At 35.8% G+C, this 24,620-nt stretch overlaps 1 protein-coding gene across 2 annotated transcripts in view; it reads left to right on the top strand.

Moving 5' to 3' along the window:
- LOC110384572 (G-protein coupled receptor moody) overlaps positions 1 to 23,870 on the top strand; it is a 50,421-nt gene extending 26,551 nt beyond the window's left edge. The window contains exons 2-9 of one of the 2 annotated variants that reach the window (XM_021345890.3): positions 13,293 to 13,367; positions 15,599 to 15,739; positions 17,630 to 17,800; positions 19,219 to 19,346; positions 19,969 to 20,122; positions 21,241 to 21,467; positions 21,699 to 21,842; positions 22,350 to 23,870. In XM_021345890.3, coding sequence (XP_021201565.3) covers positions 13,300 to 13,367; positions 15,599 to 15,739; positions 17,630 to 17,800; positions 19,219 to 19,346; positions 19,969 to 20,122; positions 21,241 to 21,467; positions 21,699 to 21,842; positions 22,350 to 22,777 — 1,461 coding nt within the window. In that variant the 5' untranslated portion in view covers positions 13,293 to 13,299 and the 3' untranslated portion in view covers positions 22,778 to 23,870. Of the gene's footprint in view, positions 1 to 13,292; positions 13,368 to 15,598; positions 15,740 to 17,629; positions 17,801 to 19,218; positions 19,347 to 19,968; positions 20,123 to 21,240; positions 21,468 to 21,698; positions 21,931 to 22,347 lie in introns of both variants that reach the window. The other variant, XM_021345891.3, reaches the window with a different exon arrangement.
- The last annotated feature ends 750 nt before the right edge of the window (positions 23,871 to 24,620 follow it).

Here is a 24,620-nt window from a genome sequence, read left to right as displayed (position 1 = left end):
TACCTAGGATTCTACCTGGATAGGAGACTAACATGGAAAGACCACCTAAGGACAAAAAGGACAGAGATAAACTACCGTTTCAAAAGTCTCCTTTGGCTACTGGGTCGACAATCTACATTATCACTGAGTAACAAGCTAAGAGTGTACTGCGCCATTATAAAACCAATCTGGACATATGGCATCCAACTGTGGACCTCTGCTAGCAAATCGAACATTATGTGCATTCAAAGAGCCCAAAACAATATCTTGAGGGTCATAGCGGCTGCCCCTTGGTATACTCGGAACTCAGAAATCCACCAGTATCTGGAAATGCCAACCATTCATGAAGAAACCAAACGGTACCTCAACAGATATAAGGAAAGGTTGAGCTCCCATCCAAATCCTCTGTCACAGTCACTACTGGTGCAGAACCATCTAAAGAGACTCAAGAAAGCTGACATTGTGCTGCCTGACTAAATAGAATTGGGCACTGGCCCCATTACTATAAAATACCCTTCTTGTATTTCCACGCATCTGATCATAGTCTGAGTAGACTGATAGCAGATTAATAACACAAAGGAAAAAAAAAAAAAAATATTATAGCCGTTTCCCCGCGGTCTCACTCCCGTCCCGTAGGAACTACTGCTCGTACCGGGATTAAATATAGCCTATGTTACTTGCAGATAATGTAGCTTTGTAATGGAGAAAGAATTTGTATAATCGGTCCAGTAGTTTTGGAGTTTATGCATTACAAACTATAAACTAACTAACTATAACTAACTACAAATAAGTTTTCCTCTTTATAATATTGGTGTAGATTAGTTAAAGGGTGTTTACGATACTTAACTAAAAAATAACCAATTCCACTGACATTCTTCAGTCATGATGTATTTTTTGTTTCAAAGGAGCTTGCGTAGGCGCATCCTCTTACGAACAATGTACGAGTACCTACGTTAACCAACGACAGTGGCGCTAAATTGGTTAATTGTCGGTGCAACGGGATCTCGCGTGGGATATTTGTAATAACGACTATGAATGATATGATGACGTCATAAGAGCGTTGTATTGACAATAAATAACAAATAATTAAATGCTAGCACTTTATTTGAAGCTTGAAAGTAAACACTCTTATGAATGACTGACGCACGTGTAACCTTCTATTTTTAATTTGATCAGAACTAAATTAGTGGTCTTGAAGATTTAGAACATTTTATAAGTATAAAATAATCGCTTTTTGCATGGACTGAATGTAATTCAATTTTGTCCCCTTCGATAATTAGGCATAAGTAAACATGTAAAGACAATGACAATAATATATTTTCTCTTTTCTACATAAATATAACCTGTAAACGTAATACCTACGTAATACGCTTGGACTGACTTCGATTGCTAACTTCTACGTACCGGATTTCATTAAGACAATTTGAGCTTCTGACTAATGCCTACGTAATGGTATAAGCAGTAAAGTAATGAGACATTGCCCTTTCCCTGTAAGGAATATGCTAATTAGCATCGCTTACTTTTTCCGGCTTGGTTTTCTGTGTCATCGTTTAAAAACATCTCTAAGTAGCTACAATTGTACTAAAATTTGTTTATGTTTGCTTGGAAGCTTCACTTTGAAACACTACATCTAGGTATATAAAAACTTAGAAAAGAGGAACTAAGTCTTACAGGAAGAAAGCCAATCTATAGACGTTTTGGTAATATAAACTAGAACTAATAGTATAAAAATATCTTTAATATTATGTAAATACAAGTATAAATATACTTACTTACTTATTGACAATTTCAAGAAATACGGTAGAAAATGGAGACACTAGTTCTTCATGAAAGAAATAGATACCTTCCTACCGTTTTCAATTCAACAGTAAACTCTCTTCGGTTTACTAGAAACAAGCTCAGTGTCACGATATACATAGGAGACTTTGATCTTATAAGAAGCCATTTAAACTTCGACTTCCAAAGTGGCTTTCAAGAGTTTTCAAAGCCTAATTTCAGTGATTTCAACACCTTTGACAACAAAAGGTTTTTCTAAATTAAGTGCTTATACTAATAAGAAGAAAAAACGTGTTGAAAAACAACTGAAAAACGAAGGACTTCAATTGTTTAACAAACACTAAATGAATTCGTAAAAAGATGACAGAAAAACTGAGCAAAAACAAAGACCTTGGCACTCCAAAATAGGCTAGTTAGTATTCTAGTTGATAAGTAATAATACCTACATATTATATTGACGCAGAATACAGTGGTAGAGAATTGAAATACTTACGCAATTGCAGGTCTTTTGGGAACAAATACCCTTCCCTTTATATGAGATATCCCATGAGAAGAAAACTCATCGTTCAGTCTTTATCCTAAAAAGTAAAAGATTATCACTTTAAGTAGGTATTTGAGACTTTCACAAAATCATCACATTATTTTTTTTTAATCCTGCCATATTCTGAAAAATTTACGTACTTAACTGTCCCGAGAGGACATAGAACCTACAACGTACTAATATAAGACCACATTGCTATCCATTAGCACGGGTAGTTTCTAAACTTAGCTGCCGTCTCGCAGTTAAAGTTGTTCCTTGTATAAACATAATAGCTCTCAGTGGACTATGAAAATACTGTGTAGGTAGTACTGGGCTCGTGGAATTTTTCGTCCGTGGAAAATGTTCAAGGATTCCTAACTACATGAACTTATTTAGATATGTACCTAGGTACAGTAGCGGCTTTAGGGTAGGGCGCGGTTGGGCGACGGCCTAGGGCGCCGGATGTGAGGGGCGCCACAGTGGGCGCCGCAGGCGCCCCTAACCAATCCTTGATCAGAATTTTACTCCTATTTTTGTTTTAAATTTCATCAAAGATCGCAGCTTACAAGAACTGTATCCAAATGTATGGATAGCATCAGGGCCGCCTTAACCTATGGTGCAGGGTGTGCGAATAACCCGGGCGCCGCGGGCTCAAAGGCGCCGCGGTACGCTCCTGGACCAAGAAATTTCAATTAAATTAATGTATTGTCATATACAATGCCGTGCGCGTTGGATACACTACTTTTATGTCCCAAAACTCAAAAATTTTCGCGCTCGCTTCGCTCGCGGTTTCTTTACTTTACACTTACATTTTTACCCGACTGCCAAAGAAGGAGGGTAATGTTTTTCGAGTGTATGTAAGTATGTATGTATGTATGTATGTCTGTTCCTTTGTGACCTCCTGTAGCCTAAACGGCTTGATGAATTTTGATGTATGAGGTATCGTTAGATTTGTCTTGATTACGGGAGTGTCATAGGATACATTTTATCCTAAAAGTCCCACGGGATATTTTTTCTAAATTTCCCTTTAAAAAAATATGTATGCGGTATCATTAGATTCATTTCAATCACGGGAGTAATTAATATAGGATACGTTTTTTCTCAAAATTCCCACGGGAACATGTTAATTCTGCGTCAACGCAAAGCAACTCATGCGTTAGCAAGCAAAAAGATAGGGCGTGGCCTGGCATGCGGCGCGCGGCGCGGTGCGGAGGGGGATATGCTCGAGTATACAGCCCGAATGCGGGCACACGCATAAGGTAAAGTAAGGTAAAGTAAGGTACATAGTCTTCTACATCTACAACATTTTCGTTAAATAAAACAGCTAAAAAGTTATAAATAAAAGAATTATTATTAAAAAAACAAAATACCCGACTGCACACTAAAAAAAGAGTAAAACAAGCCCCACAATAATATTGATCAATCAAATGCTAAAAACTAATTATGTAATACCGTTTAAACAATACCTATATTAAAATACACTACAATATGTGTTCGTAATCGATAGTTAAATAAACAGAAACTTATTTTGAATACAAATTTACTGAATATAATTTATAAATATTGATGGAAAGCATCGCAGGCGGGGACCACCTTGACCGCCACCAACGAAAATTCTGCTAAATGGTGCACAACCGAAATGACTATAAATAAGCCTCTGTTGGTCCCCGCCTGCGATGCTTTCCATCAATATTTATAAATTATATTCAGTAAATTTGTATTCAAAATAAGTTTCTGTTTATTTAACTATCGATTACGAACACATATTGTAGTGTATTTTAATATAGGTATTGTTTAAACGGTATTACATAATTAGTTTTTAGCATTTGATTGATCAATATTATTTTCCACATATAGCTACTTTTTATTTATTTATTTATTTACTAGAAGGAGTATCAACAGCTGTAACAAAGGGATAACAATTCTATATTCTTTTAATTTAATTTCCCAATACTTAAAAAAATAAGCGCTCCCTTCGCTCGCGGCTTCTTCACTTCACAGTAGCCTTTTATTATATATGTTAAGGACTTTTAGTGATCCAAATCTCAAAAAAGCTTTTTCGGGCTTGCTTCACTTTATAGTTGTTTTTATTTTTCAATTTTTTTTTGTCTACCCTAGCAAAAAGGTAGCGTCGTTTTTAAGTCCTTTTATTAATAAGAAAGTAACTTCTAGTTTCTATTTATGGTACTACTTTAAGTCCCAAAATTTTAATTCATAGGCGTCAGCACCAACAAAGAGTTATCTACGTTTGGGCTACATTTTAAGTCATTTTTGTTTTGAGTTCTAAAATATAACAAAAAATTTCGCGCTCGCTTCGCTCGCGCAATCAGAACCTGTACTCCCGTGTTTTTGCATTTACCAGTCAGCAATAACTTATGTACGATTGGGCTACATTTTAGCTAATTTTTGCTTTGACTTGTTAACTATAAAAAAAAATTCGCGCTCGCTTCGCTCGCGCAGTCGGTAACTACATATGTCTCTGTTTTTCGTATGGGTTTAAATTGCAGTTGGGGGCGCCGTAGAAATCTCGCCCAGGGCGCTAGTAGAGTTAAAGCCGGCCCTGCCTAGGTAATGAACAGATCTATTTTATGGTGACGTTATGTTTAGTAGGTACTTATACAGTTTTCTTTTCGGCGCAATGTTCATATTATTGACAAATTTACTTACCTGAGCCTTAATTTTATTGGGAAATCATTGTCACACTCAATGAGTTGAATTTTTATTTTTTCATCTATACAAAACATTTGTCCTATATAGTTAAACCTACCTACGTAAATAAATATTGGCAGTTATAAGAATTTTGTTTCAATTTATCGTTGTGGTGTTTATTGGCATACAATAATTGTATTAATTTTACTTCAATAAGCTAAGAGCTTTCATCAAAAGCCAGCCGCTCGAAAGGAAGTATTTTTGATCCAATAAGAAAGCAGCTTACTCTCAATAGAATAGAAACACAATACTAGGCGCTAAGGAAAACATAGAGCTTTACTAGATCATTGCCCTGCGAAGCCTGAGAAATACAAGCTTTCTTATATTACAAACAAAAGAAATTCAAAACAAATACACCCAAGTATTCTTATTTTTTAAACGTAAATAATGCGATGTGATTTGATCTCTGTTTTCTTTTATTCCGGGGTCTTATTGACGTAACAAATAATAGAGAATGTGAAATGTTTTTGACAGTTAAACATTAATTTTATTTTTGCATTTTCCTCGTCCGTGACGTTTGTGGTGCAGCCTTTACACCACAGGCAGCGGCTTAGAAACGACTTTACAATGTTCGACAGTTTCTGCGAATTTTGAGCTGGTATCTAATTTGTATTCTATTACACTTACAGATAAGTATAAAATTCATTAGGTTCTACTACTATGTCACTACATACTTCGTAGCCGCGACTGTGTAGATGGAGCCTTGGTGCAAGCCTTTTCCTTTATCACGTAACTTATGTGAACTATATTTTGAGAACCATTCTACAATGTGTTTCTAAATAGCCATTCTGAATTTGAGCCAATTCTCCTTTCATAAGCTTACCGCAGACTTAGCAGTCATACTTACCTATCATGAATGAAATTCAACATTTTGGGAAAGAGTACTTATCTTTAAATTCTATTTTATACATAGTTAGTAAGCATACCTAATGATACACGTATATTAAGTATTCGTTTTTCCTGTTTTAAAATAAGTTAACGCCACAAGACATTTTCATAATATTACCCGTTTTCGTGTAACGTTCAACTATATTAAGTAGTTACGTACATATGTAAGTAGGTATATATAATTATTTTCACAGCTTCAATGAGTGCATTATCTTCAACGCGTTAAGTGAACCAAATTGACGCTCTGGAGCAATTCAAACAATTGTATCGTATGTGCAGGCGCCGACTTAGCCGGCATTAATTAAACATTTTAGTTTTGTTTCTTTAGACGTGAATGTTAACGCTAAATTGGTATATCTACATTTATATTTAGGAGCAGTGTTGAGGAAATATCTACTTATTAGTTTCGGCTTTAATTTAAGAGCTTAGTTCTTGTCGGGGCAGATCAAGAGTTTTGATAGATTATGATGTCTGCCGAACCTTTCACAAGTAGTCTTGCCTTCGTCTTCTTATCTTACTTAACCAGATGAAATAATACTTCCTACATAGCTTGTCGAATAAATGGCACACGATACTATCCTCTAACAACCCATTACAATAATAAGATATCATGGTGACGGTCATCCATCTAAGAAATGGCAGCGGTTCCAGCTTATCCTTGACTGATCGTTGCAACCGCCTATTGCCGAGCTCCTCCCGAACTAAATTTTAATTGAGTTCTACGTCCGTTAAGTAACAATGGACAGAAATAGAAAGGTCACTGGACATCAGAGACCTCCACAACATTGCAGTTCACCTTCACAGTGACTGGGTAATAGCATTGTGTGCATCATAATACATGCATTCCTTTATTGCCTTCATTTGTCAGTGAGGCCATCGATCCATGTGAATCAGTTCAGTTATATAAATACGTATTACGTACCTAGTATAGGTCGTCTAAACCAAAATGATCCCACTATTTAAATATAATTAGAGGCACAATTTGGGCACACAGCGAACTGAAAATGCCGTAGTGGGGCGCATAATTTCAGCTCAGACAAGCTATAGGTATATCTCTAACTGTAATATAAATGCAAATATGTGTTTGTATGGTTATTTTATTATGACGCTTTTTTCGGTAAAACCAAAGTTGTAACTTACTCACCCGTAGATAAGGGGCCTTTGTGGAGACCGTCATGGGTAACTTAAGTTGGCAACGTATTTTCCGGGACGCAATTGAAACCGTAGGTATTGTAATATTTAAAATCTATATACTTCTCTATTACTAATACTAGTATATAAAGAATAACGGTTCTTATGTTTGTTTGTTAGGTAAATACTAGTATATAAAAAGGAACGATTTGTATGTTTGTTTATTTCTTTAGTAATTGCTATAACTGGCCAAGTTTATTTCAGTAGAGGTCCCAGACTAGATATTTTAGTTAATCCTTCAGATATTAAAGTTGCTATTTATTCGGGCACGCTAACTAGTGTCCTCAGATACTTGAACAATGCAGGTAAACTAATTTGAAACATTTAATCCGTTTAAACTTTTGCTAACTCACGCTTTAAACGATAATTAATAATGTTGAATGCACAGTTCATGAAATAGTAGGTACTGTGTTCTGAACAACAGGACAAGTCTTGAATATTTCCATGGGAAAGTTTTCCAATATAAGTATATGATAAAAAAAATATACATAAGCACATATATTTACTATTTCAATCGTATATATCTGAGACTAGCCGTTATAGGTACTCGCGTACCATGGGAATTTCTACCCATACCTAAATATAGCCTATGCTACTCAGGAATAGTAGAGTTATAGAGCTTTCCAACAGTGAAAGAATATTCCAAATCGGTTCTTTAATTTCGGAGCTTTTAGATTTAGATAGATAGGTACAGTCAACTTCAGGTCAGTGGTAACAGTTTTATAGGAAAATCGTACTTATTACTATTGAGTTAAGGTGCATGACAGTTACCACCGATGTGCGGTCCACTGTACTTAGTTCAAGACCCATATGGACAATAACATCATTTAATATTTGATTACGAAATTGACTGATCGGAACTTAATTGGCTTACCACAGGATTGCTATCAATTATGTAGACTAGTCTGTCCAACTTAATATGTTGCGTATAATATTATGCATGCATGCATTCCGTTTTGTATCTACATATTATGTAGCTAATCGTGTTCCAATATTAATTAGCTTTGTGTATGAGCTTAGTTTGACAGCAATATAGCCTTGATCGAGACAAGATTATCACCCAGTTCTTGTTATGAGAACTAGAACTAGAAATTATTAATAAGTATTGTCTCATATGTACCTAAGAAAGGTAATTGTGCATGGATATTTTTTTTTTAATTCACACAACTTTTTTAAGCATCATCATTTCCCGAGCCTTTTTCCCGACTATGTTGGGGTTGGCTACCAGTCTAACTAGATGCAGCTGAGTTCCAGTGTTTTACAAGGAGTGGCTGCCTATCTGACCACCTCAACCCAGTTACGGCGGCAACCCAATGCCCCTTGGTCACTAATCGTAACGACTGCCAAAGATGTTCAATGACAGCCCTTTTAAGCAAGAGTATAAATAATATTTATTTATTAAATATCTCAAAGTAGATCTTTTATACGTTGTATACGTATAGTACGTATGTACATATTTTAAAACAACTAGCTGGGTCAGGTGCCTGTAATGAATGAAATCCGAGTATTATTCCTCCTTCGCTAAAACATGATGACATTCCGACTTGACCTCAGATTATGACCTGGCTCCTGTTACATTGAAATCAAAATGAATTCATCCTCTTTTCCACCTTTTACTGTACTGATTAATTGTACTGACTCATGTAATCATGACGGATGCATCAATTTATCTTCAGTCGAATGCTTATGTTTTGTTCTGTAAGGCCGGTTACGTACTGCATCCGATGACCGATTCAATTTCATGATAATAAGTTATGAAGTGGGCATATAAAACTCATAGAACTGGGGCATAATTCTGCTCATTTAATAATGTGTCAATTGGATATCAATTGAATCTCAGTAGCAGTTTTAGCCTTAGCTTGAATTATGCAACGTACGATACGAACGATACTTATGCAATATGCTTCAACCGTAATTGTGTCGTGATTGAATCTCAGTTGGATATGAATCGTATGTCGCTAAAGCGAATATAGCAGGATTAAGCCCCAGGTTTTGGAAATTGGATCATGGAAGTCGGATCTCATGCTCGCAGCCCATATTTTCATAGATCTTGATCCGATTCAGAACGGACGTAGTGTGAAAACGGTTTTAAAATGTCGGTGCACGGTCATTGGGTATGGGCTTGGCATGACCTGACTAGGTTAGGAGCGCCCTCGCTGTTCATGGTATGGGAATATATTTCAAGTGATTTGCGTGAGAGATATCATATATTAGGTTGGTACTCTAACGTTGCATGTGTTGGTACATTGGTGCTGAAATCTAGCTAGCCTAAAATGAGCCTGTTTTTGTTGAAATTAAAGGCCAGTTGAATTCCTGTCAGGGCTGCGGGATTGTTCGAAAGAGTTACCGCGACCTTGGTACATAAAGGGCTCAGGAACATGATGGGTTTTAGACAGTAAGAGTCTGACACTCTCTCACGCGGCTAACCCACAGCGAGAAGAGTTATTTGATGATATCAAATAAAAAAACTTAAAATAAAGTTTATTATACAGTAAAGTTAGAGTGTTTCCTACTTTGTAAATACATGCCAAGGTAGTATCCATTACGGTCGAGTTACTACAATCCCAGTAAGTGCTGAACCGAGTGGGTTTAACAACAACGGAGTTTAGGTCTCCATGTCACTTCACGGATTTCTCTTAGGAATACAAAGTTTTCCGGTATAAGAGATTCAACACGTGTTGGTAAAGATTTTATTAATTCAAACCCTTTTTAGTGTTTATATGTTCTTCCTACATACAAATGGGTATGGGTTAAGTTCATAATGAAAAGCAAGAAACTGAATTTTCGGCGATCAGAAATCTTACTACAAAGTTTATTCATTTATCAGTAGAGGCAACGTAACTATGAGTTAATTCTTTTTGGACTTCATGGTTCGTAGCCTTGGCCCCTATACCGCCATTATTTATGAACCATGACGATCATTTGACGTTCATTCTAACATTATTTGAAGGTACCAATTCAATTTCGAGAAGATCAGCCATTAAAAGCATGATCAACCTAACTAACTAGCTTTATATGGCTAGTTAAGAACAGAAGTGATCCAAGTAACATTTTTGACAAAATGGAGCTAAGTCGATTTTTGGGACTTTTGAGTATGAAGTGAGGTTGTGCAAAAGTAATCCAAGTGCTATTCAGTACTTTTTCAAACAAAATCTTTTTTATGTTACGTTTCTGTATTTCAAGAAATATTGCTATTTTCTACAATTATATCAATTTTTTTTATCAAAATTGCATTTACTAAAGAAAAACAGCTATGAAAGTTTGAGTTATGTTTATATCTATCAAATAACAAACATATTTTTAATAATGTGCTCAACATAATTATGATATTCATAAAAACGCATTTCTATGAGTTATGCCCGATTCGTCATTTTAGTGATTTGGCATTCATAAAAAACGTGTCCCAGTTGGTCATTAAATAAAATATTTTATTTTGCTTAGTCCCAATTGGTCATCCGTACTTTATTTTGTAAAAAGTACTGTCAACAAGATAAGCTTTACAATATTGTAATATGTTTTTTTTATATTTATTTTGGTTATGTTTTTTCCGAATATGGCAAGACGTTATTAATAAAATCGCGATTTCAACGGCGTCACACACCGCACGGCCAAAACCAAAATACCAGGATCGCATAAATCAGATGAGTCATCGTGTACTAGGACCGCATAACTTACAGGAGTATAGCAGTCAAGAGTGTCAGGATTTTACGTTTTTTTCCTAATTGTAGATAAACATACCAATTTACACCATCATTCATCATTTTTATGTATACAATCTCTTTGCTAGTTATGGGCCCCTGGTACTTTTGTTGTGTCACATTTTCGGGTTTATAAAATGCCCAAGTTGTCTTAACCTGTGTGTTAATGTAAATTTTATTATATTTATATGAGAGCTATACCTTTACCTACATCGAAGTTTTTCATATAAAATTTCTTCTAACACTTTTATTTCTGACGGTACTCTGATACGTGAAATTTTATGCGGGGGACGAATCGGAACTCAAAATTTAAATATTAAATTATTTATTTTGCTCGAATGACCAATTGGGATTTGGTGTATGGAAAAAATAGTTGGTGACCAATCGGTACTAATGACAAATTGGGAATAACTCATTTCTATGAATATCTCAACTTTTAAAAAATGCTACTTGGATTACTTCTGTTCTTACCTAGCCATATGTATACTTAGGTACCTACTGAAAGCCAAATCAGACTTTTTACCCGACTGCCAAAGAAGGAGGGTAATGTTTTTCGAGTGTATGTAAGTATGTAAGTATGTATGTATGTCTGTTCCTTTGTGACCTCCTGTAGCCTAAACGGCTTGATGGATTTTGATGTATGAGGTATCGTTAGATTTGTCTTGATTACGGGAGTGTCATAGGATACATTTTATCCTAAAAGTCCCACGGGATATTTTTTCTAAATTTCCCTTTAAAAAAATATGTATGCGGTATCATTAGATTCATTTCAATCACGGGAGTAATTAATATAGGATACGTTTTTTCTTAAAATTCCCACGGGAACATGTTAATTCTGCGTCAACGCAAAGCAACTCATGCGTTAGCAAGCAAAAAGATAGGGCGTGGCCTGGCATGCGGCGCGCGGCGCGGTGCGGAGGGGGATATGCTCGAGTATACAGCCCGAATGCGGGCACACGCATAAGGGCACACGTCGTTGACGGTCGTCTCTAAATAGCGATTTTTTCGATACTTCGTCGTCTGACGCGAAACTTATAAAGAAGCCCCACAATAATATTGATCAATCAAATTAGAATGTAATAAGAATTCTGTAGCGGCCACAGAAACTGCGGGTAATAGCTTCCTAATTCTTTTTCTTCTTCACTACCAACAGTCCAGATTTGCGGTAAATTTATGTTGCGGAGTAACATCACTCGTAATCTAAAGCCAAATGTCGTCGAAATAATTTAAAATGGTACTTACATATACATAGTCTTCTACATCTACAACATTTTCGTTAAATAAAAACAGCTAAAAAGTTATAAATAAAAGAATTATTATTAAAAAAACAAAATACCCGACTGCACACTAAAAAAAGAGTAAAAAAAGAGTAAAACAAGCCCCACAATAATATTGATCAATCAAATGCTAAAAACTAATTATGTAATACCGTTTAAACAATACCTATATTAAAATACACTACAATATGTGTTCGTAATCGATAGTTAAATAAACAGAAACTTATTTTGAATACAAATTTACTGAATATAATTTATAAATATTGATGGAAAGCATCGCAGGCGGGGACCACCTTGACCGCCACCAACGAAAATTCTGCTAAATGGTGCACAACCGAAATGACTATAAATAAGCCTCTGTTGGTCCCCGCCTGCGATGCTTTCCATCAATATTTATAAATTATATTCAGTAAATTTGTATTCAAAATAAGTTTCTGTTTATTTAACTATCGATTACGAACACATATTGTAGTGTATTTTAATATAGGTATTGTTTAAACGGTATTACATAATTAGTTTTTAGCATTTGATTGATCAATATTATTGTGGGGCTTGTTTTACTCTTTTTTTACTCTTTTTTTAGTGTGCAGTCGGGTATTTTGTTTCCTTTATTGTCATTTTGCACCTTTGAAAATCCCAGTCATGGATTTCAGCTTAAATGTTGCCAAAACAATGATTCCTCAAGTATGCGGAATCACGGTGCATTGCCACTATTACTTCGAAAAGCCTCGAATTCGTCAACTGATACATGACTCATGAGTCACAAGACTCCGTAGACTCTGTCTTAATTGTATGGGTCAGGTCGCATTGGTAACCTTCGTAGGACTTGATGAGATAGATTGAAGAACTGGCCATATGCACCTACATATTTGAACATAGAATCAACTGTCAACTGTTTTTATTTAAACAGAAGCATACAATTATGATGATTCGTGTAGGTAATTGTGGAAAATACACTTTCTTACAGCTGTATGGCATGCCTTTTTACCCACCACCATAGTCTTCCCTTATAGGCCCTACGTAGTTAATGCTAGTCACTTCGAGACCAAAATCGTCCGGCATCGGAGACACGTTAACCCATTGTACGACGACCTTTTCTTGTTAAATTAGTATTACGTGCTTATAGATTGTATAGTACTGCACAATAGACAAGGAAATATACAGTCTTTTGCTGTCATAATTAGCATACATTTTAAATTAATCATATAACAAACACTAATAATAATTTACCTAAATGTTTGCAATCTGTTTCAGGTACAAAATGGCGGATGACATAATGAATTTTACAGACGAAGTCAGCGCAACGGTGGAGCCCAGTGAACTATCCAAGTGAGTTTATTTTAGAAGTATTATCAAAAAGATATTCCATCAATTAGATAATATTAAGTACTGAGTGAAATCATCGACTGATTTACAACAAGGTGTAGGTACGTAAGGCACTTTTCACATTGTTAGTAAAACATTGAGACACACTGAAGTAAAATATATGCATTCAATTTCCTTGATTAGTCAATCCAAGAAGACATTTTTTATTGGACTCAATATGTGCCTATCCATTATATTTGAGCTAATAAGATCAAAAAACTATTTTTCTTAGATTCTCAAAACTCATTAAATGAGTATCGAATATTTTAAACAATAGTAGGTAAATTAATTAATTGTCGTTTGTTTATGGGATTTAAGTCACGATCCATTGTCATTGGTCCTTGAAAACGCAGACGTGACAAATTCATCAGTTGATGCTTTCTACCTACTTCCACAGCTTTGTTTAGAATGTAACTAGTTATACGTGACATTAATATCATGGTATTCGTTCTACAACTTGTAACATATCTGTTATATCCTCAGAAATCGGAATGTTTTACTCTTTTACTCCGAATTTTGTAAATATTCAAGATTCTAATTCATTTTTTGTCGAAACTTATCGATTAAATACCTACCTATAAGCAGATATGTCCACTAAAACAAGTTTTATACATACATACTTACGCAGTTTTGAAATCAACAAAAATCCCAAGACGCAGGCAAGTAGGTTTATATTTTAGTTCTTTCAAAGTACGCAATACCTTACTTTTTTAATTCCCTAACGCTGTAGTCTTAATTATTGTTCGTCTCCTTAAAGAACGGGACAAAATAAACGACTGAAATATAAAAGATATCCGGCGCAGTTTGTCCATAACCTTCTGAATAAAAGAAATACGATACTCCGGATAAAAAATATAGAGGGAATGTTTTAATTTACTATTTAATTTCTCTCGTGAGAATTTCTTCTTCTTCTTGTGAGAGCTGAAATTATAATTCCGCGCACCCTTAGAGATCTTGTAACCTACCTATTACTTACTGCTGCTAATTACTACCTTGAAACTATTTAACGCACCTAATTGCGAAAGTTACTCAGCAGTTTACTTAGTTCACAAATACAAAACCTGGATGTTTTAATTTTCTTTCTGGCCATATTTTTCCGAAAATACCTAAGATTCTTTCTTCACTTGGTAAGTATTATTTCGCTATCTCTGGTAAAATCAGAGAGCCACCATTTTTCGGCTTGTAAAAAGTTTTATCTCTCCTCTATCCCTAACTCCCAAATACTTTGGAGTCGAAACTTGTGACCACCACTAAATTGTTACCTTTTACAAAACTTCTAAATACTTGATAGACCAGATACCAGCAAACTTGTGAACTTCAGAAATTTTCTTGGGATCACTTGGGAAAAACTTTAAAAATATTTTGTATCATCTTATCTAATCTTTTGAGTTATAAGGACAAGTCCTAATAGCTTCCCTTTGTTGGAAAACTTTATCGTAAGGCAGTAACGATAAGAACTTCCAGTTCAGTCAACTACTAGGTATAAGTAATATTTTTACGCGGAAAAGTTACCTAAGCATGAAATGATGGTTGGAAGTAGTTGGGTACTTATATCGCGAGCCCCATGCTCACACGCGCGGCAAGTCATTCATCAAACGATTCGTGTCAAAGCACCGCACAAAACACATCCTGTGTGACACTCCCATTATTATACCGAGCAGGATATCGTCGAGTAAGCCGCATAACCCGGTCACTATCTATATTATATATATTGCTGCTATTATGTTCTATAAATAATGTATAGAGGATCAACTTTTATGAAATCTCTTTCAGTACGCGGTAATAAGTAAAGAGTCTCAAAAATTAGTCAAATATAGCTAAATGTTGAAGAAATATTATGACAAAAATTTCTTCTGGCATATAGGTAGAGTTGTCTTGCTACGCTAATTAGCATATAATAAAGTTAGTCGAAAATTATGCTTTCACAATTCCCCATAATCGAGGTTGATTATAGGGAATTGGGAAAGCATCAAATAATGACAAATTCTAAGAAAACTTCAGCCGAAGCTTTCAAACATTTTGATTACATATTTTATCAATCGTTATCAACTATATCGATACTATATCATTGTTTAAAAGCGATTAGCCAAAGCCGACACGTCCTACCACTCAGAGTAATATTTGTCGTCCAAAATGTCAGATCAGTCTTACTATTTGTACTGCTTTTTTAATCATGTCATTTGGTACGTTTCCAGGTTTTCTCCAGGACTGCTGACGTTCGCTGCAGTGGTGACAGGAACCATTATGCTGGTCGGATTGTTTGGCAACCTTCTCACAGTGGTCGCCTTACTCAAGTGCCCTAAAGTGAGGAACGTGGCTGCTGCTTTTATTATAAGGTAATTCTTAATCGATATTTTTGATAATTGTTTTACCGAGCAGATAAATGAAAACCACTTATCAAAGAGTGCTATCGGCTATTTGTGAATATCAGTAGCAATACTAAGTACCTACTTAAGTAGCTTTTTAATGTGAAGTGATGATAAGCGATCCGTAAACTTCAAATCGCTTAATCATAACATAGAAACCTCAAGTTTCGAATTTCTCTATTCAAAGCAGAAGTTGAAACCTAAAGATCAAAATTAATATAATTAAGCCTCTTAAACAAACATTAAAACGCTTTTAAAACCACTTCTAATTTAAGTTTTACAATAACACTTTATAATAGTGTTCCAGCAATAATTTCCTTAAAACAACCACAAAATGTTTGATTGTTGTTTCTTGGAAAATTCGTTTAATCCACCAATTTGTGAGGTGAGAAAGTTAGAAACTAATTTTTTCTATAACTTTTACTTATACGGGAAACTTTGTGATTGTTCAGCTGCCGTAAAAACATCTTTTACGGAATTTCGCTCCAGTTCTTATTCTTCAATATTTTTGTTCAGTGCGTCTGAAATTACGTTTCTTCATATTTTTGATCCTTTTAAAAGCTTATTCATGTTCAAGTCGGCAAATGATGACGAAATAGTATGCTTGCAAAAATTCGACCACCTCTACTTAGTTGTCATGTTGCCGAAAGGACCACACAGTTTGACGTCGTTTACAGAGCATTTAAAAGTACAATGTTCAATAAACAAACAAAGCATTAATAATGCTGGATCAGTACAATAATAAGATAGACGTAATTGCAACGTAATACAGATGTAACGTGAATCATGATCTCGTACCTACATATTCTCTATTTGGTCACAAAGCAAAACAACAACATTACTCTCCGAACGTAACAGACATAGGTCTAAACACGGTGGAAAGAACGAATAATCTATAGAAGATTAGGGGCAACTCTATTAGGACCAGTTATATTTTTTTATGGGTAGACCCTTACCCTATGACCAACAGATCCTTAAAGAAAAACCTTAGAATCGGTTGCCTTACAGTGATCGATGATTTGCCCTAACGTTACCGATACATGATAAACTTTTAGAAGCTCATCTATCAAAGACCTAATCCTTCTTAACTTACTACGTCACTGAACGTAACGGTCCTAATTCCTAGGCTTCTTTTTTTTCTTTTCAATTATTGTTTAAGATTCTTCCTATAATTTTAATACGAGGTGACTGTTCTTTCGGAGCTGTGGGATTGTCGGAAAGAGTTAAAGCGACCCTGGTACAGACAGGACTTTATTAGGAACAAGGTGGGCTTAAGTCTGTAATACTCTGACACTCCCTTAAGCTGCACCGCAAAAGAGGGGTCATTTAATCATTTCCCAAAAATAAATATAAAATATGCGCTAAACATTGCCGGCCTTCATTGAAACCTTGCAGCATGCTTGACATTGTTAAATCCGTTTGACATCCAAATAGGTAACTCGATATATTCGCATGTCCAACTACTGTTAGTAAAGTTTCCGCTCCATTCGTAGCCCTCAAATACCAACTAACAAAATGCTTTGACAATCAACAGTACTCTAATACTAGTATGCTTAAATTGTCTAGTTTTACGTACATCCTTGAAATAATAGCTTTGAAACTCAACGAAAGTGTTATCAATCCTGTAATTAAATTGTACTGGGTTGTCTTTCATACCTCGTTTATGCATGTATTAGATTGCCACCACCAGTTTAAAATTATATTCTCATAAAAGCTTCCTAATCTTCAATAATCATCTTAGCAGTTGAAGTTTACTTAGTCAGTAGAAACTACATTGTATTCTTCGCATAAAATCATCATACAATATAACAGTTAGCGTAAATAATTCCTATTGTTAAATGCAACTTATTATAATTCCAGTCTGTGCATAGCCGATTTCCTGTTCTGCGCCATCGTGCTCCCTTTCGCCATATCAGGGTTCTGGACGCGGACCTGGTCCCATGGGGGGGCCCTGTGCCAGCTGGTCCCGTTCCTAAGGTACGGGAACGTCGGCGTCTCTCTCCTGAGCATCGCCCTCATAACCTTGAACAGGTAAGCAGCCTCGTGGGAGGTAAATACATATTCAAGACACGTAGGAATTTGCTTAAGTATTTGTTGTAAGCAAAACTTTGTGGATGGAGCTTCGATTTTAGACTGTTCAATTTTGCAAGAGATTTAACGACTTAAGTAGTTCATGCTTACAATAACATTCTTGAGCTAATAAGATCTTTTGGCGCCTCTAAACTACTTAAAGTTTTAGATATAAAGGTAAACGTAAAGCGTAAGCACAGCGATGTTTGCCTTAACCTGTTAATAAGAAGGACAACAAACAATTTTCCTTTATGCACACACATTTTCCGCAAAGCTAACACAATGACGTATAGCTAAGCGTTATAGTAAACAATTTTAAAAGTCTTTAAATTGAGCCATCTCTGGCTGGAGTCATATCACGTGTGTCCTTGCTGGCGTATTATCGCAATAGACTAATCGTATTAACAGACCATGCTTTATGGATCGCAGAGTGAATTGATATTAGTTATGGCAATAATACCATGAATAGATACCGAGGAAGATTCAAGGATGTAAGTGATGTGGCGTAAACTTTGTAACTGTCTAGTTCTTTGAAGATTTTACTTTAACGACGAGTATCAATACCAGCTTATTATTTTTGCGGATCATTTTGGATAACGTTTTAACTATTGTAATATATAGTTAGTAGGTTTATAGTACCTAACTGACTTGTTGCTATCTACTAACTATAGCTGTCGCATAGTGCGGCTCTGTGCGCGAGGATAAAAATGCTAGTACACTATAATAGGTATGCCCTGCGCAGTTGGTTAATCTCCGCCATGGCCGAAAATCGGTCAGGAGCACATTATCATCAGTTATGATCACATACAAAAACAAACGCAACAAAATTGTCTCATACACTTTGTTCATAATACCTTTACACTAGACACAAGTTCGCAATTTGCACATAACATTATAGACACCGCTATTCCATGCAAATTCAGACACGCCATTGTCTGACACCCATAGAGGTCGACCATTACAATGTGTGTGGTCCAGCCTTTTACTATACAATGTTCATTAATCTTGCAAACAGAATAGCTGGTAACGTTTATAAATAGATGCTTAATCTAAACGCAACTAGAGGTCTTTTCGTCTTCGGCTATTTGATGTTTGATATGATTGATTTTATTGCCTGTATTTTTCTTAATTTAGTCCTAAAAATATTTATAGATGTTCGTGTATTTATTTGGCTTTGAGTAGGTAGTTGTTTTGAGGTATAGTCTCCATTCCACTTCAACTTGTTCCAAAATCTATCTAATCTCATTCTATGCACAATGGATCGATAATCTTTCTATGGCATAGATATGTATTCTCAATCTGTTTCTCTTTCTACATCTTTTTACTTCTTGTATAACATATACAACAGCTGTTAGTTTAATATTATTTTCTGTTTCCAGGTACATAATGATAGCGCACCACAGCTGGTATTCGCGCGTGTACCGCAAACACAACATAGCTATCATGATCGTGTTCTCGTGGATGTTCTCGTACGGCATGCAGATACCCACCCTTGTTGGAGTATGGGGTAAGACTACATCATCATCATTACCATCATCATCATCGTTATTATTTATTTATTTAAATTAATTCCCACCCATATACACACCTGAAGTAAATCTGGCCATTAAACCTTTTTAAAACTAAACATAGACCAGAGAATTAAGTTTAGTTTTGATAATTAAGTTAATATTGTGTATTGCCGTTTCCAATATTTTATGTAAGTACATGTTGATTTGTTTACTAGGTATTGAATTTTGATTGCCTGCCACGTGACGTGGCCCACGTCTGTTTTCAGGCATATCCGTACACACTCGGTCGGCTAATCCCTAACTTATACCTAGGTTTACTAAAGTTGGGTAGGTACCTACAAGAACTCAAATTGCTTCTATAATTGTCAAAATCTAATCTTCTCTGGTCTACGTTTTGTTTTCTTTTTAGGGGTTAATGGCCAGATTTTAACACGGAGTTGACTGCACTGTCTCTGGACTGTTTCTTTGTAGGTACAACAGAGTAAACAGTTGGCCCTAGCTTATCTTTGTGAAGGAAATTGAAGACGGATTAATCTCCGCAGTATCTTCAAAGTGTTTTTGTCGAAATCGTCCCTTAATATTATTAAAGTGGTTTTCTCTAATGATAGTTTTTTCTAGGTAAATTCGACTACGATCCTGAGTTGGGGACTTGCTCAATAATGCCGGATGAGAATGGACGGTCAGCTAAGACAGCACTCTTCGTCATTGCGTTCATTGTACCAGCTCTTCTTATTTTCATATGCTACGCCAGAATATTCTGGGTGGTGCACAGGTATGTTGGCTATGTTTGTAATTTTATAGGTAGTTCTTGTCCAACTAAATGTGCCCAGCTTACGTCAGCCATTTAATGCCTCGTGGATCATTTTGTTTGAACATTTGTTTGTAGAGTCACTAGTCGTCAACTTCGAGCACCTTAGTAGGTACTTGTTCTCGTAACGTTTTAATTATTAACTTACACACAATCACAAACGTTGCATCACATATTTACACGCCTGCATGAAAAGACAAATACATTAATACACTTCAATAATTGAACAAAACATGAAACGGCACGAACAGGAAATACCTACGTTTGTTGCAATCCACGTGCGGCAACAAAGTGTTGCCTATAATAAATATACCGCCATCTTAACTATGGAAGCCTAGCAAATAAAACTCCTGTTTGAACGTCTAACCACGTGCTAGCAAAATTGAAAAGTTATATTTAGTACCAACTTAAAATGAACGAAGGAAATCAAATGATGATGAAATGTAGGTGACATAATTTATAAAAGAAATAGGTATCTACTCTTTCAGGGAAACCATATTAAAGCAGCCTAGCAGTAACAACAAATAATAAACTAAAAGTTCCACCCAGCCGAATGTCTTGTTCATCATAATTTTGCCTCAAGCTAGAAATCCCATTTACACTTGGTTGTCATAACTTTTTGGATGAATGTTATATGAAATATGATATTACAGACTTACTCACTAACCCTCATATATTATAACAAAGCGGTTGAAACAAAAAAAAACTGCTGAAACACTGTCCTGTGTAACAGTGAACAGTGTCCTGTGTAAAAGTGTACCTACACTTCTAGCACAGTTCTATAAAATTTTATAACTTTTTTACGCAACTAAGTATCCATTCTTATTTCCTACTCATGCCCTAGGTGACATGCTTATTTACCAGACTTTGAATATCATATTATTATGGCACTTCATTCATATAGGTTCTTGTTCCGATTACAAACCCCAATAAAAAGTCCATTCATCATCAGCCTATCGCAGTCCACTGCTGGACATAGGCCTCTCCAAGTGCACGCCACTGAGATCGATTTTCGGCTTCTTGCATCCAGTCCATTAAAACAAGAAAAGCCTAAACTTCTATTTACGCTGTCTTTTTCACAGTTCAGAACAACGTATGCGGGAACACCAAAGGTCCCAGCACACAAGTCCTGGTACCCTGAACAACAGCACTGACAAGAGGTCTACAATCAAAGACAATAGAGAGACGAAGGCGAGACGCAACGAGTGGAGGATCACTAAGATGGTGCTGGCCATCTTTCTTTCTTTCCTAGTTTGCTACTTGCCCATTACAATCGCGAAAGTGGCTGATAATCATGTGCATTACCCTGGTAAGTATCTATTTTCCTTAGAGCATTTTTGGGGTGGTGATTTCCTCAAAATCACTGTCATCTTACCAATGAACTTTTAATAAAACTTGTGTCTAACTCATTTGAAGAGTTTAAAAGATAATCGGCAGTCTAAATACCTTAAGTGAGCTGGCCAAAAGACCAACAGGAAAAATCACGATCAATCAGGTAAATCACGTTACTTCTTAAATAGATACTTACTTTTGTTTACAGTATTCCACATCACGGGCTACCTTCTGCTGTACGCGAGCGCATGCGTAAACCCGATCATCTACGTGATAATGAACGCTCAGTACCGCGCCGCATACGCAGCGGCGCTGTGCTGCCCCCTGGCGCGACTCTCAGGCCTCACCAGCGGTGCGTATCCCTCCTCGCCGGTCGCATGCCAAGCCGTCAGGAAGTCGGAACGCACGTCGGCTCTCGCCTCATATATCAGACCGTGAAGGTATCACTCGATATAACGCGCTATTGGCAATGGTGACGCTACTCTACTGGTGTTTGGATTCTCAATGGTCTTATGATTCTTCAGTGTAAATAATTCGGTATTGCTTAATTGTGATTGGCATATTCAACATTCAAAAGCCATCGGGTTCTTAGAATTATATTTATGACGAAATTATAGCCATACTAAGATGGACTTTTACCATTCAGCGCATTGTATCCCATTCATATTCCATACTGCATGTTTTGTCACGTTTCACCGCAACCGCAAAATGCTTGATCAGGTCACCACATTAAACACATTTAATTGTCACCTTACCTTTCATACCTATCATCACTTGACTGCCTAAGCCACCATACTGCATGCCAAACTCAATGTCAATATTTATTCAACAATTAACTAGTCCTTTATTCTTTTTAGAGAAATGGAACGAGCGTCACGGGTACAGCTACAACAACACACAAACGGCGCTCAGCCAAGTGTCACTGGGGGAGTCGAGAGCCGACCCTCGGGCCACCCTGGCGCCTGCCGGCCCTGGCGGAAGGTAGACCCCAGGTCCCCCGACTCTCATAGCACTGGCCCTCAAGGCATCGGACCAGTCACTGAGAGCGTCAGCTTTGGGCCCAAAATTGGAAAAAGACTTTCTGGACAAAAACTTGGTTCACAACAAAGTATTGCCAACAAATCGGAGAATCGTCCTCAACTAATGGGATCACAACACAGCATTGGTTCAAAGTCTACTGGACATCCAATCAGATCCTTAACGACGGGATCCCAACTAAGTTTAGGGCCCAAAGTCACTCGATTCCAAATTGAAGATATACGAAGTGATATACAAACCAATGTATAGCGACTTGTCGCTCATTCATATGACATACCAAAGATATTGCAAGACTAATACCAAATATTCCATGCATTTTCATGAATTTATAGTTATCGCATGTACAATAATTATCATATCGTTAGTACCTAATATAATAAATATTTTACTTAAATTAAACTTCAGGTATTACGATAGTACCCGTAACTAATCAAGTTTCCCTTAAAATAAAAAATGTTTTAAAGACATTGTTGATATTTAATTTAAGCGCATAGACGCACCTACGCTCTCTTTTATTTTTATTTATTAAATAATTACCATGCACTTAATCTCAATATCCGTCCTATAATGAGCGACAAGTAAGCGATTATCGACATAATATTGTTATGTAAATAAGGTGATTCTTAGTAAATAAGTATTGTTTTATTCAGGCTTCTGTCTTCCAAAATACTCTGCTAAGAAATGTTATAATTAAGTTACTGTATCTACTTTACACTTCAATTGGTTGTAATTTAGGTAGGTACCTACGTTAATTAATAAATGTTGTGTACTAGCCACATAATACTGTATGTACCTACCTTGTATAGTCTGTTGGATGATAACAAGTATACCTAAAAAAATTCAATTCGTTTTATATTTGTATCGTTATCAGTAGAAATCACAGAGAGAAAAATAATGAAGTAGGTACAGATTTATCAATCCCACACCACATTCCGTTAATTTTAAGTAGACTATGATGAATATGTTATGTTTTCTAAATAACTATGATATGACATTAAGCACATTTTTTTTAGCTAGAGAACATTCCATGTATTTTTGCGGCCAAAGATGTATAAAGTTTTAAATATTATGTAAAATATTTTTATCTCATGACCAAATTTTACCACATACCTAATGACTAAATTTAGATTTAAGAATAAACAGTATTTTGTATGAAATAATTAGTCATACTCAACTATATAATTTACCAATATGCCATATTATGATAAGGACCTTGAAAATATTTGTAATAAATTATTGTGTAAATAACTAGTTTATTCGTTATTTATTATTTTGTTATTATGATCCATAATGTATGACTTCAAAATAATATCAAAGGTTGTTGGAAAAATATAGGTATTTTACATCACTTTCAACTATTTGTTTTATTTGGGAAATTTATTTCTAGGTACTAAAATAAGTGGTCTCCCATAACATGAAACATCAACAACAGTGATGAATCTTATCTAAGTATCTACCTACCTACCTCCCAACATAGTATAATCTGAGCAATAAACAATGTCTAGAGTCTAAACAAAAAATAGTTCTCAAAATCAATGCCAGATGGCGTTGTACCTACTACACGTGAGTGAGCCTATGTCAAGTTAAAAAAAAATATTGCACCGAGAACTTTGAGCTCAGAAATTCAGATTTCCTCCTTTTAGTTTAGTCCATATTTTCTATTTTTTTAATTGTTATAACAAAAACGTTTCGTTATAAGATATAACGTTCCGTTCCTTTCTTACATTCACGCACCTAGGCAGGTTAGCACCATATCTAGTCATCAGCAAGGTAAAAAAAAATAAAAAAAAACAGAAAATCCCTCATTAGCCCGGCCGCAGACATTCGGTTTCAGTTTCGGTTCTTGTTTAGCGCCAGTAAAAGTGCAACAACAATCAATTCGTCATTGTCCATGATGTCGTGCCTTCAATATGGTTCCTCTTTACGTACTGGCCATGTAAATTCCGAATAAAGCCATGTATTTATTGAGAAACAATTGTTTATAAACACTGTTTCAGAAACAATATATACGTGTTTCTGAAACAAATAATTTTCTTTCAGAAACATATAATTTTGTTTCTGTGGACGATGTGGACGGCAGAATTTCCGAAAC

The sequence above is a fragment of the Helicoverpa armigera genome, chromosome 16 (genome assembly GCF_030705265.1).
Source record: "Helicoverpa armigera isolate CAAS_96S chromosome 16, ASM3070526v1, whole genome shotgun sequence".
Classification (NCBI taxonomy): Eukaryota; Metazoa; Arthropoda; class Insecta; order Lepidoptera; family Noctuidae; genus Helicoverpa; species Helicoverpa armigera.
Note: the sequence above shows the minus strand (reverse complement) of the source record. Positions and strands in the feature narration are given on the sequence as shown.